This window comes from Phaethon aethereus, assembly GCF_964289735.1.
Source record: "Phaethon aethereus genome assembly, chromosome: 14".
NCBI classification, from domain to species: Eukaryota; Metazoa; Chordata; class Aves; order Phaethontiformes; family Phaethontidae; genus Phaethon; species Phaethon aethereus.
Window position 1 is genome coordinate 9,502,148 of NC_138590.1, and position 16,994 is coordinate 9,519,141.

Below are 16,994 nucleotides of genomic sequence, written 5' to 3' on the forward strand. Positions count from 1 at the left end.
CCAAATGCACGGGCTTGTCTTTGTGTCTTCTACAAGGAAGAGGAGGAAGAAGGTGCTTCAGGAAAGAACCAGGCTGTAGGACTCAAATGTCCCAGCTCCAGAAGGGGAGGGATGGCAAATAAAGGAAATAAAGATGGTATATCAGGGTAGATAGTATGGTTTTGGAAATGGATACCAGGCTTTCTTCATCTGTTGTCCATCAGTGGTTTTCTCTGGGCACCTCAATCTACACGTGGAGGCTCCTAATAGAAAACACATTAAAAAAATGCTTTTTTTTAAGCCACTTTCTAATTCTTTCAGCACTAGTGGACATCAGAAGTCAAAAACCCCAGCTAGTGCTAGCCACAGAACAAGCAGGCACTACCTAAGCATGTCTGCCCCAGTTTCCAAATCAAGATGCTGCTCTCCCCAGCTATGGATTTTATTCAAAAAACAGCGCATTTGGCAGGGACTCTTTTCTCGGCCATTCAATTTGTGGCTCTTTGGAGGATTCTCGCAGGCATTTCATCCCATCCATAGGAGCTCTTTCTTTAAAAAATGCCACATTTTTCAGCTGCCTCCAGCAGGAGTCTGCTGGGAAACGCTAATTGCCCCGCGTGCCTGTGTGGCACAGCTCTCCGCAGCCCCGCTGCCTGCCCAGCCTGCCCTGGGAAGCCCTTCTTCCCTCCGCCGCCCACCGGCCACGGTGCTTTGCTGGCGGCTCCCCCAGCCCGGCTCCCCCGAACCCTCCGACTGCTTCAGGGGCCAACAGAGAAGCGGCTCCGCTTGCCATGGAATTGCTCGGCCCTGGGCTCCCGGGTGCTGGATGAACCCCGGGGTGGGCTTCACTGCGTTCCTACACAGCATTCAGGGTTGTGTGGGTGCCATGGTGCCTGACGGGAGTGCCTGACTGAAACCTCCAGAGGTTTTTGTCCTTGCAGCCCCGAGCAGAGCTAAAGAGCTGCAGCAGGCTGCTGGAGGTGGCTCTTTGCCCCAGCTGCATGGCTGAAACTGGGTCTGTCCCCTTTCCATCACCAGAGCACCTGCCTGGGCTGAAGAAACACCTGCCTGAGATGTCGGGAGAGGCACTTCGCCAACAGCAAAGGCTGCTTCTGTGCTCAGAGGTTTTACGCTTGGATGCAGCGGGCAAAGCTTGCGGCCAGCACAGGAAAGGTAATGTATTCTGGTCCACCAGCCACGCAGGCTCCCACGTAGGCATCGTGTTGGCAAAACACAGCAGCGATGCCAAGATTTCCCTCTGCGCTCACTGTTTGGTCCAGCAGCTGCCGGCTCCTGGCTCCTCACGTCCAGCTCCGCCTGAGCTCCAGTGCTGATCCCAGCGGAGCGAGCGTGATGTGCGGCTCTCTACTCCCAGTCGCAGCAGCTCTGCCAGCACGGGTCCTTGGAGGTCCCACTGCTCCAAGAAGATGGAGGGTAAAGTCTTATCAGAGGCCAGAGGTAGCTCAGGATGGAGGTTTCCCCTCTCCAAGCTGCCGTGAGAGGAAGGGAAGGGCAGGTGGGCATGCTGAAGCGGTCACAGACAGGGATGCCAGAGGTGCAAGACCTGTGCAACGGGAGGGCAACATACAGATACAGGCACAAAAGCACAAACAGCAGAAAGCAGCTGGGAGCTGCTGGGGACATAGGGATGGTGCCGAGCACCAGCATCGTGGCTTGGCTCTGGAGCTGGGAAACCCTGTGGGCTGCAGGGCAGAGCCAGAGCGCAGAGGCACAGCCTCACCACAGCTCCTCACCACTGCTCCCAAGGAGACACAAGGCAAGGCAATGCCTACACGGGCTCATTTCATGTCAACTTTCTTTGCTTGTTTGTTTAAAACCAAACCACAGAATTTGGTGGTGTCTGTAAGCTGTGACAGCGATTCACACGAAACCCATTGCAGTGAAAATTGACGGTGGGGTCCTGCATGCATCTGCAGCTATTTAGCTTATATAGTTATCTTCCTCCCTCTCTCTAACACACACCCATACCAACTCACGCAGCTTGTCCCAGTGTTCTGGCAGGGTTGGGTAACCCAAGGTCAGCTTTAGGCCACCTCTTGACTATCGTTGCATTTGCACCAGCTGGAAGGGGAGACAGGAGAGAGAAATACTGGACACAAGACTGTAATATGCAGAATGGAGCAGGGACACCTGCATCAACACCAAGGCATGGGACAGTCTGATCCTGCGGGCCATGCTGGAGCGAGGAGCACACGACCAGGGTCATCCCCGCTCCTGCTCCGCTCCCACTGCACAGGGACACCACCGTGGTGCGGGACGATGCCCCGTCAGTTGAGATCTGTCACTTTTCCTACACTGAAGGAAAATAAACACTAGAGACAGAAACAATCCAGCTGTTTATGGAGCGCCTCCATTTTGCAGTAGGAGTTTCCTCCCATAACAAAATCCCTGGCTTTTCTTCCCACTCCAGCAGTGTGAAGGAGACATAAAGTTGCTATAATGAGCCTGCTGAAAGTTTTGGCTGGCAAGGGAGAATAACTGAGCAGCTCAGCACGGGTGTGACACGCTCTGTGCCTTCTCCAGTGTGGGGCTAGAATGGGACATCACTAGGGACTGGCTTGATACTGCTATCTTGTGACCCCTGGCCCTGAGACTGGCAGAGTGGAAGGGTGACATCCAGGGCCAGGATTTGTTGGATTTTTACCGGACAGGAGGATCAGTTGTCACTTTTTCACTTGTCTCCACTAGAAATCCTCTCCACACCCCATCACTAGGTCTGAACACCCTGATTTACTCAGTCATCAGTAGGGACAGGGCTCTGCTCACTAGCATAATTTGAACACCTAGCTTGGGCCACTTACTTGCAGTCTGGACATGTGGAGAGCTTTTCCTGGCATACCAGTTGCTTGCAATGAGCCAGCTCTTCCTCAGCATCTCCTATCCCCGGGAGAAACCAAACCCTGCACAAGGCTTTGGCGACAAGGGAAAGGAGAGACCGCCAAGCAGCCTGCCTTCCCTCTGAAATGCTCAGTTGAGCCAGTGCTCAGACAACACCTCCCTTTATCTCTCACTAGCCCTTTCAGTGAATCGGATGCTTGTTCTGCCTCGAATGGAAAAACTCCAGCTCCAATTTGTCACCAGTTCCCCAGCACGGTCCCACCGCATGGCTAGTTGGCTCAGCCTGGTGAGGTCTGAAGCAACCTGGCACAGTGTGTTATCACTTTGTGCTCATCGCTTGGGTGATTTGGGTTTAAACATCGCCCTGCTGCTCTGTGCCAGAACCTGCCCCACCGTCTGCCTGCTCCCTGCCCGGGTCGTCTTCATGAGGTGCTGGCTTGTAGGGCCAGGGCTTCCAGCACTGGGTCTGTCAGGCAGGAGGGAAGAGTAATGATTTGAGACAAAAATATTTTACACCATTTATGGGTAAAAGCAGAATGTTTTAATTTGGCTGGGGTTATTTTTCCCCCGTTCTTCCTGAAACTGGAGCCCCACTGCAGGATGTAAGTGTAGCGCAAGGCAGGGGAGACTGTCTTTAAAAATAAAACAACACTCACCTTCCTTGCTCTGGGAGCGTAAATTAGGCTGGCCACTTGCCTTGGACAACTCCCCCAACTCTGGGAACAAACTGTGCATGGATTGCCTCTCTAATGGCCATCCTCTCTCACCCGGGGTTCTCCAGCAACTCTGTATCACTGAGAAACTGTCCCCTCTCCCTTCATCCTGCCATATTCCTCCTGCCAGATCTGCTAAATCAAACTCATACTGGCTGAAAGCAGACAAGGGAACTACTAATGTAGGAGGGAAGAGGCACCAGTCAGACTGCTTACACTGAAATGCAGATCCTGCTGTCATAACATTTTCCAGCCCTGTTTCTTCTCCTTCTGCAATCCCTTTCTACCTTCTCCCTCTGCAATCCCTTTCTACCTTCTCCCTCCTTTCCGATGGGATCCAGCCTTTTGCTTTCCAACATGGAGTTTCCTGCTGGTGCTTGAGTCATTGTCCCTCCCAGGACTGATTTGCCATCTCCATTTGTTTCTTTGTCATCTTTTTACACTCTCCTTGGGCTATATTTCATTTTGCCTTTGTTCTTTGGTTGCCTCCATCTGTCCCTTCAACCACTGTTGTTACAGTCCTTCTCTTTTCGTCACCAGTCCGTACTGTATTTATGACTTTAATGGCAGAGTTGATGGAAGCCTGCTTACAGACACAGGCCCTCAGTAAGCTGCAGTTGTCCAAACCTCGTTTTGAGTGTTAAAGAGAATGCTTAGGCAGAGAAAGAAAACACCCCTGAATCACTCTGTTATAAGCCTTTGGTTTTGCAAATCATATCAGAAAGGAAAATCCCCAAAGCTCTGCCATCTATCTATCTGTGGCAAACTGAAATCCTATCCTGCAGCCAAGCACGTGAGTCCAAGTGTGCTGCTCAGCGGTGGCTTGCCCACGGCACGGAGGGGCTGGAGCCAGCCCAGCCTGAGACCAAACCCGAGCAGACGCAATGCTGGCACCCCCTCTCGGGGTCCCTCTAAGGCCCGGGGGGGCACTGCAGACTGGTGGGGAGAGCTCGTCGTGCCCCTAGCCAGCACTTCTGCAGAGCCCCACGCTTCACTTCTTCACACCAACGAGCCTTTCTCCCCTCTCCAGTTCATTTCTGTCTCTCCTGGCCAACATCCACAAGTCGTGCCCAGAAATCACAGCCCCCCCAGCCCCGGCGCTGCTGCCACCGGCTCTGGCTCGGGGGCTAATCGCACCACGGCTCTGTGCCCCGACCTCCCCTTTCTGGGAACAGCACGCACCCCCCGCCTCCCATCGCTTGACTCTCCGCCACCGCCAAGCAAGGGGCAGCCCAGCGCAGCAGCCCGGCACCCTGCCCCTCTCCCTGCCTCCTCCTGCCCCTGCCAGCCCGGCGCGGCGGCAGCCGGCGTGTCATCACCTCCCGCGGCAGGGAGAGGTGCCCGCAACTGTCCCTCGCAGTCTGCTAGCAAACGTCAGCTGGGGGCCTGCGAAGGAGGGGCTGGGACTGCAGGAGGAACAGCCTGTACCTCGCTCTGCTGCCGGGGACGGGGAGATGTCCATTCAGGGCTGGGTGACTCTCCTGGAGGGGTTTCCATGCTATAAATAGGGACCCTGAGGATCCCCTTTTAAGAAGGGTCTTCCTCTGCCGCAGGGAGCCCCGGAGGGACGGGGAACCACACCGTCAGCTTTTAAATGAGCTGAACAAACCCTGCTATGCAGTTACTGAGGAATGGCTGCCTTGTTACTGAGTCACAAAATGTCTTTCTGTGGTTCTGCTCCCCCTTTTTCCTCCCATCTGTATCCACCCTACAGCTCCCCTTTGCCTCAGCTGCTGTGCTGAAGTGACCGGAATCGACTCTAGTAGCTGTGGATCGTGCCACCAGCCTAGCGCCTTCCCCCTTCCACACCTCTAACTGTATATGCTTGTACTCTGTACCTCTATATTTGTACCTCAGCTGGAGACAGCAGGACTTCCAGGTTTGGGTGGGACTTGCCTTCATTGCCTCACCACCACCACTACCACTGACGTTGCTTAGGTCCCCATCTCCCACGGCAGGGAGTGTGCTAACAAAGATCTCAGTTGTGCAAAACCCTGGCAAGTTCACAAGTGACTCCACTTTCATGAAGCTGAAAAGAAGATGAGGACAACCTGTGCTTCCCAGGAGAAGACAAAGAGAGGAGTTTCTCTGAGCCACAGCACTTCAAAGGGCTTATCCCGGTGAAATGCAGGTAACCCAAAGCACAATGCCATCCAGGGTAAAACATTGCTCTGATATCTGTGCTAGAAAAAATTGTCATGCTGAGTAACACCTACCCCTCCAGCCCAATCATGAAAGCATCTCTCTTCCCCTCCCACCTTCCACACCAAAGACCTCTGTAATCAGACACTGACCCTGCTACAAGCAGGCTTTCAAGATCATGCAGAGTGCTGACTGAGTCCCTGCCATGACCGATTTGACAAGTTACCTTCCAGCTTACGCCACTGCATCTGGCACTATAGTCCAGCTCAACAAGGGCACAGGAACAGCGTAACACACATCCCAACGAAAAACCTGGGACCTGAAGGTTTACAGCACAGGCATCTTTCATCTATGGCAAGTTGGGTGGAAAGAGGTCCTGCTTGAACTGGACTAACTTACAGAGCCTAGCAAGGCATCTGGTAAGGCACAGGAGCAGGAAAGGCATCTCGGGGACCAGCACAGCAAATCCCCTTGGGAGGCCATCCTAAAACCCAGCCTAGAAAGTCAACATTGACTTTCATCAGCCAGACTTGCATCGAGGCGGAGTATCACAGTAGTATCTGGGTTACAATGAGGTATCACAAAAGATCTGCAGTCAAGGCCAATATGGATTTATCTCAGCGTCGTTCTCTTGTGCAAGGCTGGCCACCGTGCTGTCACGCTTCCTCTCTGAAACCACCAACAGCTACATCTTCTTATTTTGGTGAGACACAGACTTTGGCCAAGATCCCAAGCAGAGGGCTGGGAGAGGGGGGTGACAGGTTGGACAGGGCTCTGAGCAACCTGATCTAGTTGAGGATGTCTCCGCTTATTGCAGGGGGGTTGGACTAGATGACCTTTAAAGGTCCCTTCTAACTCAAACGATTCTGTGATTCTATGATTCCATGACAGCCTACACCTGATCCCACCCATTCCCAAGCAGGACAGCCAGGTGAGCTGAATGGAGAGCAAGAAAACATCTGAACAGTGAGATAAGATTCCCCAGTGCACAGGTACCTATGCAGCTCCTCCACCCTGCTCCCCTGCACACAGATATATCAGAGCTGCAGACACACTTTCTTTCTCCACGAAGTGTGTACTGGAAAATCAGCATCTCTCTCACTGAGCCGTTTGCATCCAGGGCCAGGCCTACAGAAACTTATCCAGGGCTTCTGCTCCAGTTTTTCTGAGGAAAAACTGCTGTTCATTTCCAGACATGAGACCAATACAGCAGGGCGGGAATTTCAGGCTTTGGAGCAGGGACCCTGCAACCTTATGGATATTTTGCACTACTTTTGAAGGCTTCTTCAAGGCTGACTGAACAATTTGCTGTCCACACGCTGCAGCCCATGGGACCTCCATCCCACAGTCATTAAGGAGTGTAATAGCCTGACAGGCACCCACCGTGGCAGGCACCATTTGACCTGATGCCAGCGGGCTTGGGAGGCAGGAAGAGCAGTATGGCTTTGAGGGCTATAAGAAATGTTTTCAGCAGTGTGGTTCTTGCTTGGGCTGGTGACTGCAAAACATCAAGATGAGGGCAGTCCCCGCCAAGGCATGAACAAGCATTTCCTTCAGCCAGAGAGGAAAAAAGATTAAGGAGGGATTTTTCACACTCGCATACACTTAAGAGGAAAAAATATTTATATGAGGGAAAAAGGACTTGGCAGGGGCTCCCCAGAGGCCGTTTGCTGTTTATGCATTTCTCAGGACTGGGATGAGGCTCCAGAGCTCAGTGGTGGAGCCTGAACCCCCCCAGCCACTGAGGAGGTGGTAAGAGTGGGGAGCTGCGTTCAGACTGTCTCTAGGGCTGGTGAGAGATCCTCTCGCCGTTGCTCCTGTGGCCTGCGCCTGCAATGAAGTCACGTCTGTGAGACTGCAGGTAGCTCTGGCAGCGACCGCTGTGGTTTCCTAATGCCTTTCCTCTGGCATCGCTGGAGGACCAGAGCCAGAAGGGGCTGCTGGGAGCCTCAGGGCAATCACCAAACGTGCTGGGAAGCAGGGACTGGGCTCTACACATCTCTCAGGACAAAGCACCTTTCCAAGATGGGATGTGAAATGTTCTTTGGTTTCAATGTCCTGGTTTAATGGAGGTGGGGGGAGCTGGAGGGCAGCTGAGGCGCTCTCCATGGATGCTGAAGGTCTGACTGATTCCTTCTTCAGGACCCCTGCAGTCAGCAACAGCTTGTATTCCTGGCTGAGGCTATTCTCTATGCCTTGAAAGCACAAAGTTACAAGCCCACAAATTATTATAATTTGGGCATCTGTCAGGTTTTGGAAGTGCCTAGTATAATCCCTCCCTGTCCAAAGCTGCACAACGATTCTTCACTGTTGTTTCTGGAAAGGAGAAGCCTCGAAACGTGCAGGGCACACACTGGCCTCTGCTGCCAAGACTTTCATCATGGTCTTAAGTGGCATAAAGAATGCAAAATACTTGTCATTGCAACATGCTGGGCTGGGATCCTACTTTACATTAACCGTGCTCTTTCTTCATCCCCACCTGAAGCAATAAGAGCACCAGGACAACAGGGCTGGGCAACAGGTAACAGAGAACAGGCCAGGAGACCAGGATACTTTTCCAAAGACACCCGCCCAGAAGCTTTTCCAATCCTAATTAGGAAATGAAGCAACCTGGGACAGACAGAAGTGACCTACCACACTGTGCTCCTGTCGCCGCCGTTCCTGCAGGACAATGCACCCCGTCACCCCCGCTTCCAGCCCGAGCTCCAAGCCAGCGCAGCCTGGGAAGCTGCATCGTGTCTGCACCGTGCTGAGCCAGGATGAAGGAGCGCTGCCGAGGTGTGCGGTGCTTGTCCCGGGCGAGGTGAGACCTTGCTCAGACAGCCGAGAGGGACCAGAGTCACCATCCGCCCCTGCTGCGATGCCAGTGCGGGGACTCGCTTCTGGGCTGGCATGGAGCTGCGGCAGCACCAGGCTTTACAGACAAGCCCGGCACACGTTTTGCAGTGTTTCACCTTCCCCGTCCCAACGGTCTCTGCACTGGACATCTGTGTTTTCTCCCAGTCCCAAGGAACGCTGGCACTGGTGACCAGCAACAGAGGATTAAAGCCCCCAACCGAACTGGTCTGTGCCTCTGCAGCAGCCCTGCTCTGCCACAGGAGCACGGGAGCCATCCAAGACCGCCACTGTTTCAAGTCCAAACAGGCAGAAGAGCAGGTGGATTTTTAAATACCGCTTTGCCTGCAAACCCTGACATAAGAGGTGAAAACCAGAGAAGCCCTTTTACAGTGAGGTGCTGGGCACCTGCAACTTCCTCACCCTTTCCAGGGCTCAAAGTGCTGCATAAACTAATGAAATTCTCGCCCACTCGAGGAGGCTGTGTGTGCCTCCCCGCCAGCACCAGGCTGTTCACGCGTTGGGTTTTTTTAATGAGGCCTGAAGGATTCACTGGTAGAGTCTTGGAGAGTATGGGGGAAATACAGCTAGCAAAACAGCTTTAAGCAAGGACACTTGACTACAAGCATACCGTAAATACTCTTTATTTAAACACAATGTCAATCAATAGGACCTGCAATAAATACTCAAACCTTTGAACATACAGATCTTCATCTATGTATCTATCTAGCACAACAAAACACCTTTACATTTACTTATTTATATACAGATCTATATATCACTGTATATAGATAATGGAGATATAAATACATACATATACATACATATATCTAAATATATATGCACTTGTGCAAAAGTGACCTTACCAAGGACAGTAAACAAGTAAATATTTCCCAATCCACTCTCGCTGGCACTGGCAATATTGCACCAAAATTCAGTTGTATGCTCCTGCCATTGGGAAGATGAGAAAACAGGAGAAAAACTGAAGTTGCATGCAGGGAGAAGCAGCAAATCAACTTTTTTCATGATGAAGAAAGTTTGTGAAGGCTTGATGCCCCCTGAAATACTCTGCTTGATTCAGCACCGTTACACACAGCAACTCCAGCAGATACCCACTGCCAAATCCAGGTGAATCAGGGTTGTGTCCTGCTCTTACAACACTTACCAGGAGAGATAACCTCCTTCCAAGTTCTGCGTAAACTCCAGTTTCCAGTGTGCACTGCTCTGTCTAGACCCAAGCTGTGTCTCTAAGACCCCGGGGAAGCGACTGTGCTCCCAACCGAGCCGGCTGTACTTTGTTCTGCGGCAGGCAAACACGAGCCTCGGTGCTTCTGCCGAGGGTGCAAGGGGCAGCGGTTGTGCCACAGGGTCTACCTGTGCCACCAGCCGCAGCGCGGGCTCTTGAGGAGCAGTGGTAGTGCGTCTCCCGAGAGGCAACGCTGGGCGAAATATTGCTGCCCTACTCTGTAATACGACAAAAAGCACCTACAGATCCCCATGGGTGCCCCGTGCAGCTGGTCACCCCGCAGGAATGTCTCTGATAAGAGGGTGTAGCTACCCCAGCTGCCAAATGACGGTGTCCTCACATGGGATGTGTGTTCATTACAAAATGTTCTCTTTACCCCTAGGAAAACAGGTTAGGACCAATGCCCGCTTTCAAAACAGCTCCAATAAAAGAATAACAAGGGGAAGAAATGCTCGGGCTGCTGGGTTCAGGTCTCAGAAAAAGCCAAGCTTTCACATTGAAAGAGACTTCGTTGCACAGGGAGGAGATGCCAAAGGGGGGCTGCAGTCCTACTCGTGGACCTGAGAAACCAAGCACAAGTGTAAAAACAACAATGAAAGAAACCTTAATCCTTGCAAAACACTAGTCTCAGGGAGCCTGGGGTCACACCACCTCTCTGCTGAGAACAACATCCAAGGCCAGGGCGGCTTTTCAAAACAGCCCTTGCTCATCTGAACCTGAAGAACCACCCTGGGTACCGCACGCACTGCAAACCTGACCCGCAAGCCCCGATACAGCTCTTACAAGTTCGCAAAAGATGTGGGTCAGCCGAGGTACAAGGTGCTTCACCAGGGCTGGATGCTTCTGCAGAGGCAGCTGGGCAGGGGGAAGACTGGGGTGATGCTGGTGAGCAGGGACCTTCCCCGGCTCCCCTGTTCCATCCTCACTGCCCAGGGACACAGCCTGGCACTGCCACGGTCGGTCAGGAAACCTTTGCTTCCCTGCTGCTCTTAGAAGGATGGCACTTTCCATCTGCTGACAGAGAGCAGAGAAGAGAACACGCAAGATAGGACATCCTCCCTCCTGCCAGAGGAATGAACGTGCTCATAAACCCATCTCCTTGGGAAATGGATTCATCATACCAGGGAAAACAAACTCTCGGAGGCAGAGGACTGCGAAGGGAGGGGGACAAAAGCCCTTCCCTTAGCCGGTGCGGGTGTTCGAGGCTCCTGGCAGCAGGAGCGTTGTAATACCAGAAGGGCGAGAGATGCTGGGGGATAGATCGCAGCCTGCTGTTTACTCTTAGCCAGCCCTGTCAATACCTTCCCCTCTACAGCAAAAACATGTCCCTTATAGTAAATAAATACATAAATAAGCCCTTTGAAAAGCCCAGCGGCTGTGACGTGGGAGAGCTGAAGAGCACGTCGTGTGCCTGCTCATACATCCGCTCCCTCTCTGGAGAAGCTGGGCTCTCCTTTCTACACTACTAATCCCTGGCCTATTTTCAAACATTTGGGTGCATTCGGTAACTTAAGTCTCTTCCCTCCCTCTCTGCCATACCCACTGGCTTGGCAGTGTCCTTAGGCTGGGCTCCCACCCTCACCTGAACCACAGGGGAGGCCACCAGGTGTGGATGCGGCTCCACAGGCGAGGCCAACCCCGACGCCCCATGGCAACGCAACACTGCGCTTCAGGAATTGCTGAACAATTCGTGATATGAGGCACTTTGGGAACGGCCAGTCCTCAAGAGATGTTCGAGTCGAGCTCCCAGTGGGGATCTGCGCCCAGACCCCATCCTCTCCGCCACCTCCCCTCGTGCTTCCACACCTCCTCAGCTCCGGAGCAAGCAGCAGCTTATTTTTCAAGGCCTGGGTTTCCCAGAAAGCAAAAGCTCTCCAGGAACGCTCCCAAGAGGCAAAGGACCGACATAACTCAGCAGCTCTCGATACTCTGCCTGTTCTGGAGGACAAAGCAAAGACAGCCCCTGATGTGGAAACTACAGCTGCCCGAATCACAAGCAGGACCTACGGCGAGGACAGTATTCTGTAACAACACAAAAGCTGCGTTTGTAACACTCATCTTGACTAAGACTTTAAAAACAGTAACAACTTGTTTGGCCAACGTGGCTAAAAGCAGTGGATGCCCCGCAAAGCTCCAGTTAGCTGTGCACGCTGGCACCCGGGGGTGGACAGCATCCCACCTGGGCTCTATCCACCTTTGTGGCAGTGGCGTAAGATAAAACCAGCAGCACAGAAGGCAGCCTGCTCTGTTTGCAATAAGAATTTGGTATTCTGTCACAGTGATTTTCCCCAAATGAATTCACTGCTGTGTGTTTTATCAGATGTATTTAACCTGAGTCAACTCTCTGCTAGTGTAAAATCCTAAATACCCTAAGATCATTTTAAGTAGCTAGTGTCCCAACGTCAATGCTCCATTTTTTAATGCCCAGCATTTATCTATAAACCAATCTTTTTATCATAAAATATTTTAACAGGCAAATGGATTTGTTTGCACAGCTTGTCTTTTTCAACCATGGAGCAGGAAAGGTTTGTCAGGTTCAGCTTTGGCGGTGCCATAATATTTTTTTCTCCAATATTTCTCTCTTGATTCCAGTGTCCCCAGAACCACACAGTTCATCCTTCACCAGTTATACTAAAGATGCCTTAGACGAAAGAAATCCATTCTTCAGCACCCAGACTTCACTGCTAGCCTGAGATTTCCTAATTTTTGTACCTGAGCATCAGAGTACCGAGGCCAACTGCCCAGTGCAAACAGCCCAGCACATCCATGTACTCTGGGTTCTGTAGTGGTTCTGCAATTAGCCACTTGCTCGTCTCTCAGCTTTGGCTACAAACAGCCGCAACATCTGACGTATGATAGCCAGCCAAACAAATAGAGCAATTATTTGGACAACAAAGTCCTGGTCCACAACATGTGCTACTGAAATGTAAATAATTAATAATAGTGAAAATACAGACAGCCACTGAAATGCAGATACTAGATTTCTAGTGCCCTTGCTACCTGCTAACCTGCCACTGGGCATTGCAAAATACGGCAAGTGACTGGCAAGTTTGAAAACGCAGGAGATAGATATAACACAGGAGATCTCAGTCGCTACAATCAAGAGGTTAATTTTCACTTTCCCCTGAATGCTACATAATAAACATGGCCCGCGCTGAGCTAAAGCACGTCTCTAGCCCAAGCGTGTGTCCCCACACCGGCTCCACAGCACACCGGCCTCTCGCATTTCAATCCTTGTACAGTATGAAGCAAGCAGCACCTGACTGCCGGTCCCGGTCCCGCGCTGGGTCTCCCCTTGCTCGGACAGCCTGTTAATGTTTATCTGAGGAGCAAATGTTTTTGCCGACCTGGGCCCGCACACACCACACCACGCCACCACACCCCTCCTTTGCTCAAGTGGCTCACACTCAGGGGGCTTGGGCCACTGCTGACAACCCCACCAAGGCAGCGGGCGAGGGCATGGGCAGGCGCAGGCATCAAAGCAGACAGGGAGAGGCAGGAACCAAGGGCTGTCGGGCACATTCCCTGCCTCTGCCGTAGTGCTGAGCTGGAAAGGCTGCAAGCGGAGCTGAGCCAGCACCCGTCACCGGGCTAAAGGAGGAGAGGGCTCTTGCAGCTGTTCCTCCTTCCCAGTGCCCTTTCCAAGCAGAATCAGGACCGCTTTGGCCAAGAAAGAAGGGAGCACTAGGAGTTTCCAGTCCCCAGCCCCACAAAAGCCAGGCAGGGCTTTACCATGAGGGGTGTGAGAGCTCGAGGAGGAGTTTGTCGCTGCCCTGCACCTTGCAGCAGCCGGAGCAGAGACCAGCAGCAATGGCCCCCGCACCGCCGTTCCAGGGGGATTCCCCTCCAGCGCTCCCTGGGGCTGCCTCTTTCGGTACCAGCGCTTGGGGCAAGTCCTTAGAGCACCCATGAGAGCCAGGGCCGCAGGGGGAGTGCAAAGAGGTGTCGGCAGCCAGAAACGCGGCTCCATCCCCCCTCCCTGCCTCCCCAGGACAGTGCACGCTGGTTCCTTGCAGCGCTGCCCCAAACCCCCTCTGCGGGGGGTACCAGCCCCAGGAGACTCAGCTCCGGGCCTGTAGCTGGTCACCCCACTGCACCGCAAAGCCAGCTCTGCCGGGGACCCAGAGACCCCCAGCCACGGCACGGCCCCAGCAGCAGCGCAAGCAAAACCCCCGTAAGTGCGGGGCAAGCGTGCGGAAAGGCGGAGCGGGGGAAGCCCACACACACGCAGTGCCCGAGCATCCCCCCACGGGACATCACGGCCTCACGGAGCGCCGATAGGACCCGTGAGCACCCTTTCCCCGCGCCTCTCCCGAGTGTTTCTGAAAAGACCCCGCACTTGCACCCCGCTCCCGGCCCACGGGTCCAGCCTTTCACACAGCAGCCACACGTGAAGGCAAGGGGGGAGTTCCATTTCCCACCCGAACTCCTGCTTCTCTCCAGCTAGGGGCTTTCAGAGAGCAAGCCCTCGGCAGCAGTGCCATCCCTGTCCCCTCGCGTCCCGCAGCCCACAGCTGCCTGCCTGTGTCCGCCGCCCCGCTGACAGCCCTGCGCGCCCGCCGCCAGCTCTCGCAACGCGGGAACAAAATGCAAAGCCTGCCGCAAAGGGGAAAAAAACCCCAAAACTCAACAAACAAACCAAAAGACCTACAGCTGTCCTGCGGCCAGAGCCGGGCTTCCAGCCTGCCACAGAAAATAAAACATCTCCTCCCTTCCCACCTCCTCGGGCTCACTGTCATTTGAGCCTTGAAGTTAAACAAACGGGGCAGTTTAAATGCTTTGGTTGGAGTTTCAACAAAAGGACGGTCTGTGGTTGTAGCAGCATTTCACTCAGCTTCCCAGTACCGCATTCCTGAGTCCCACAGTCACAGTCTCACATTCTGGGCAGACAGTCCATTTATTTCTATTATTATTATTTCAGCAGAAAGTCCTTATAGCACTTGGGGAAAAAAAAAAAAAAAGCATTCGTTGTTTCTGGGCGTTGTTTAAACTGTCCCACTGACGGCAACAGCGGCGGGTCCGACATAGCCCCGCCGAGCCGCGCTCAGCCCCGCTCCCAGCACACCTTCCCCGCGGATTTTGCCGCAGGGTGCCATCTCCGCGCCGTCCCCTGGGCCGGCCAACACTGGCCCCACCGCCGGAGGCTGCCCTCCCGGCCGGGGAGGGGTCCCACGGCCAGCGGCTCGGCTGTGAGAAGGGAGCCGGGAAGGCTGTGCAGATCCGGCTCCGCACAGCCCGGGCGGCTGCAGCGCCGAGCCGGCGCCCGCCGCCAGCTGCTAACGGTAAAGTCATGAGGTAGTTCACCACCGGCCACGGCCAGCAAGATCCTCCGGGGACGAGCTTTCTGCGCAGCCTTAAATTCTCCCCCCGCTCCCCTGTTCAAAAGACCCACGGTCGCGCCCCCGAATAGGTGCCTCGCAAGCAGCCCGCCCGCCCGCGCCCGGGGCAACCCCCCGCCTGTTTGCAGAAGGTTTGCTGAGTTTTAGGCTTCCTGTAGCCATTTGACTTTAGGTGCGCTCTAGAAGAGGATTATTATTATTATTATTATTATTATTATTATTATTATTATTATTATTATTATGGGGGTGTTTTTCCTTAGAGAGAAAGGCTCCTCTGTACAACCGCTGCGTGCCACGCCAGAGCCCATCGCGTCTCGAAGCTACCCGCTAGGCACAGTACCTTTGCAGTGCAAAAAGCCCTCGGGGTGAGGGAAGGAGCCCTCTTCGCAGAGCAGCTCGCAGGTTTTGTCTGATGCCAGGGGGTAGCCGTTGTCCTCCTCGTTGTAGTCGCTCTTGCCGTTGCTGTTTGAGTAGCCGTTGGCATACATCTTCAGGGCAGACCTGCGAAGGCACAGGAGCTCCTGGAAGGCGTACCTGAAGTCCGGGCTCCGGCAGTAGATCAAAGGGTTGAAGGCAGAGTTGACATAGCCCAGCCAGTTCAAGAGGATGTACACGTACTTGGGTATGATGTCGTCCTGGATGACATGTACGATGTTGACGATGAAGAAGGGCAGCCAGCACAGCGTGAAGGTGCCCATGATGATGCCCAGGGTCTTGAGGGCCTTGTGCTCCTTCAAGAAGAACTTGGAGGAACGGCGGTGCCCAGCTCCCCCTTTCTGCTCCTGCTCCTTGTTCTGTGTGTGAAACCTCCCTTCACTCCTGTCTATCTTCTGCAACTGCTTCTTGGCCACCTGGAAGACCCTGGCGTACACGAATACCATGACCACGAGCGGCAGGTAGAAGGAGATGATGGAGGAGGCAATGGCATAGGCTTGGTTGGTGAAGAAATCGCAACACGTGTCCTTCTCATAGCACAGGATGGCCTCGTCACGGTCTGCCCGGTACCAGTGCATTTGGATGGGCAAGAAGGAGGTGAGGGCTGAGACCACCCACACCACGAGGATGACCACGCGTGCCTTGCTTTTAGTCAGCAGGCTCTGGTACTTGAAAGGGGAGGTGATGGCGAAGTACCGGTCCACAGCAATGACACAGAGGGTCTCAATGCTGGCCGTGACGCAGAGCACATCCAAGGAGGTCCAGAACTCACACCAGAAGTTCCCAAACTTCCACATCTCCATGATGATGTGGCTTGCACCAAAGGGCACCACGGCCAGCCCCATCACGAGGTCAGCACAGGCCAGCGAGGTGATGAAGTAGTTGGTGACAGTCTGCAGGCGCTGGAACCGGGCGATGGCAGTGATCACCAGCACGTTGCCGAAGACGATGGCCAGCACGATCACCGACATGAGGATCCCCATGCCCACCATCCACACGTCCCGCGACAGCGTGGGGTCGGCGGCGTCACTCTGGTTAGTGCTGACATTGCCGCTGGGCAGGTCGGTGCCTGCCACCCCCATGGCCCCCCAGCAGCCCCCCGGGCAGGCGGCGGGGGCTTGGCTGTGCCTAAGGCTCCTCCGCGGCAGCGCTGCGCCGGGCGCCGCGCATAGGGGACGGGGGTGCAGGGCGGGCTGGGCGCGGGAGCGCTCCCGCTGGGCCTGTCCGGGACGGGACGGGACGGGACGGGACCGGACCGCACCGCACCGCACCGCACCGCACCGCACCGCACCGCACCGCACCGCACCGCACCGCACCGCACCGCACCGCACCGCACCGTCCGCGCGCGGCGGCCGCGCGCCCGCCCGACTCCCCCAGCCCGTTAGGCGCCGCGGAGCTTATAGCAACACCCGCCGTGACATCAGCCCGCCACAGCCAATGGCAGCC

At 54.3% G+C, this 16,994-nt stretch overlaps 1 protein-coding gene across 1 annotated transcript in view; it reads right to left on the bottom strand.

The window, feature by feature from the left end:
• ADRB2 (adrenoceptor beta 2) overlaps window positions 1-16,630 on the bottom strand; it is a gene marked incomplete at its 5' end in the record, with an annotated part of 34,164 nt that extends 17,534 nt beyond the window's left edge. The window contains one exon of the mRNA XM_082006117.1: window positions 15,454-16,630. Within this exon, the coding sequence (XP_081862243.1) occupies window positions 15,454-16,630 (1,177 nt within the window). The remainder of the gene's footprint in view (window positions 1-15,453) is intronic.
• Window positions 16,631-16,994: the final 364 nt, after the last annotated feature.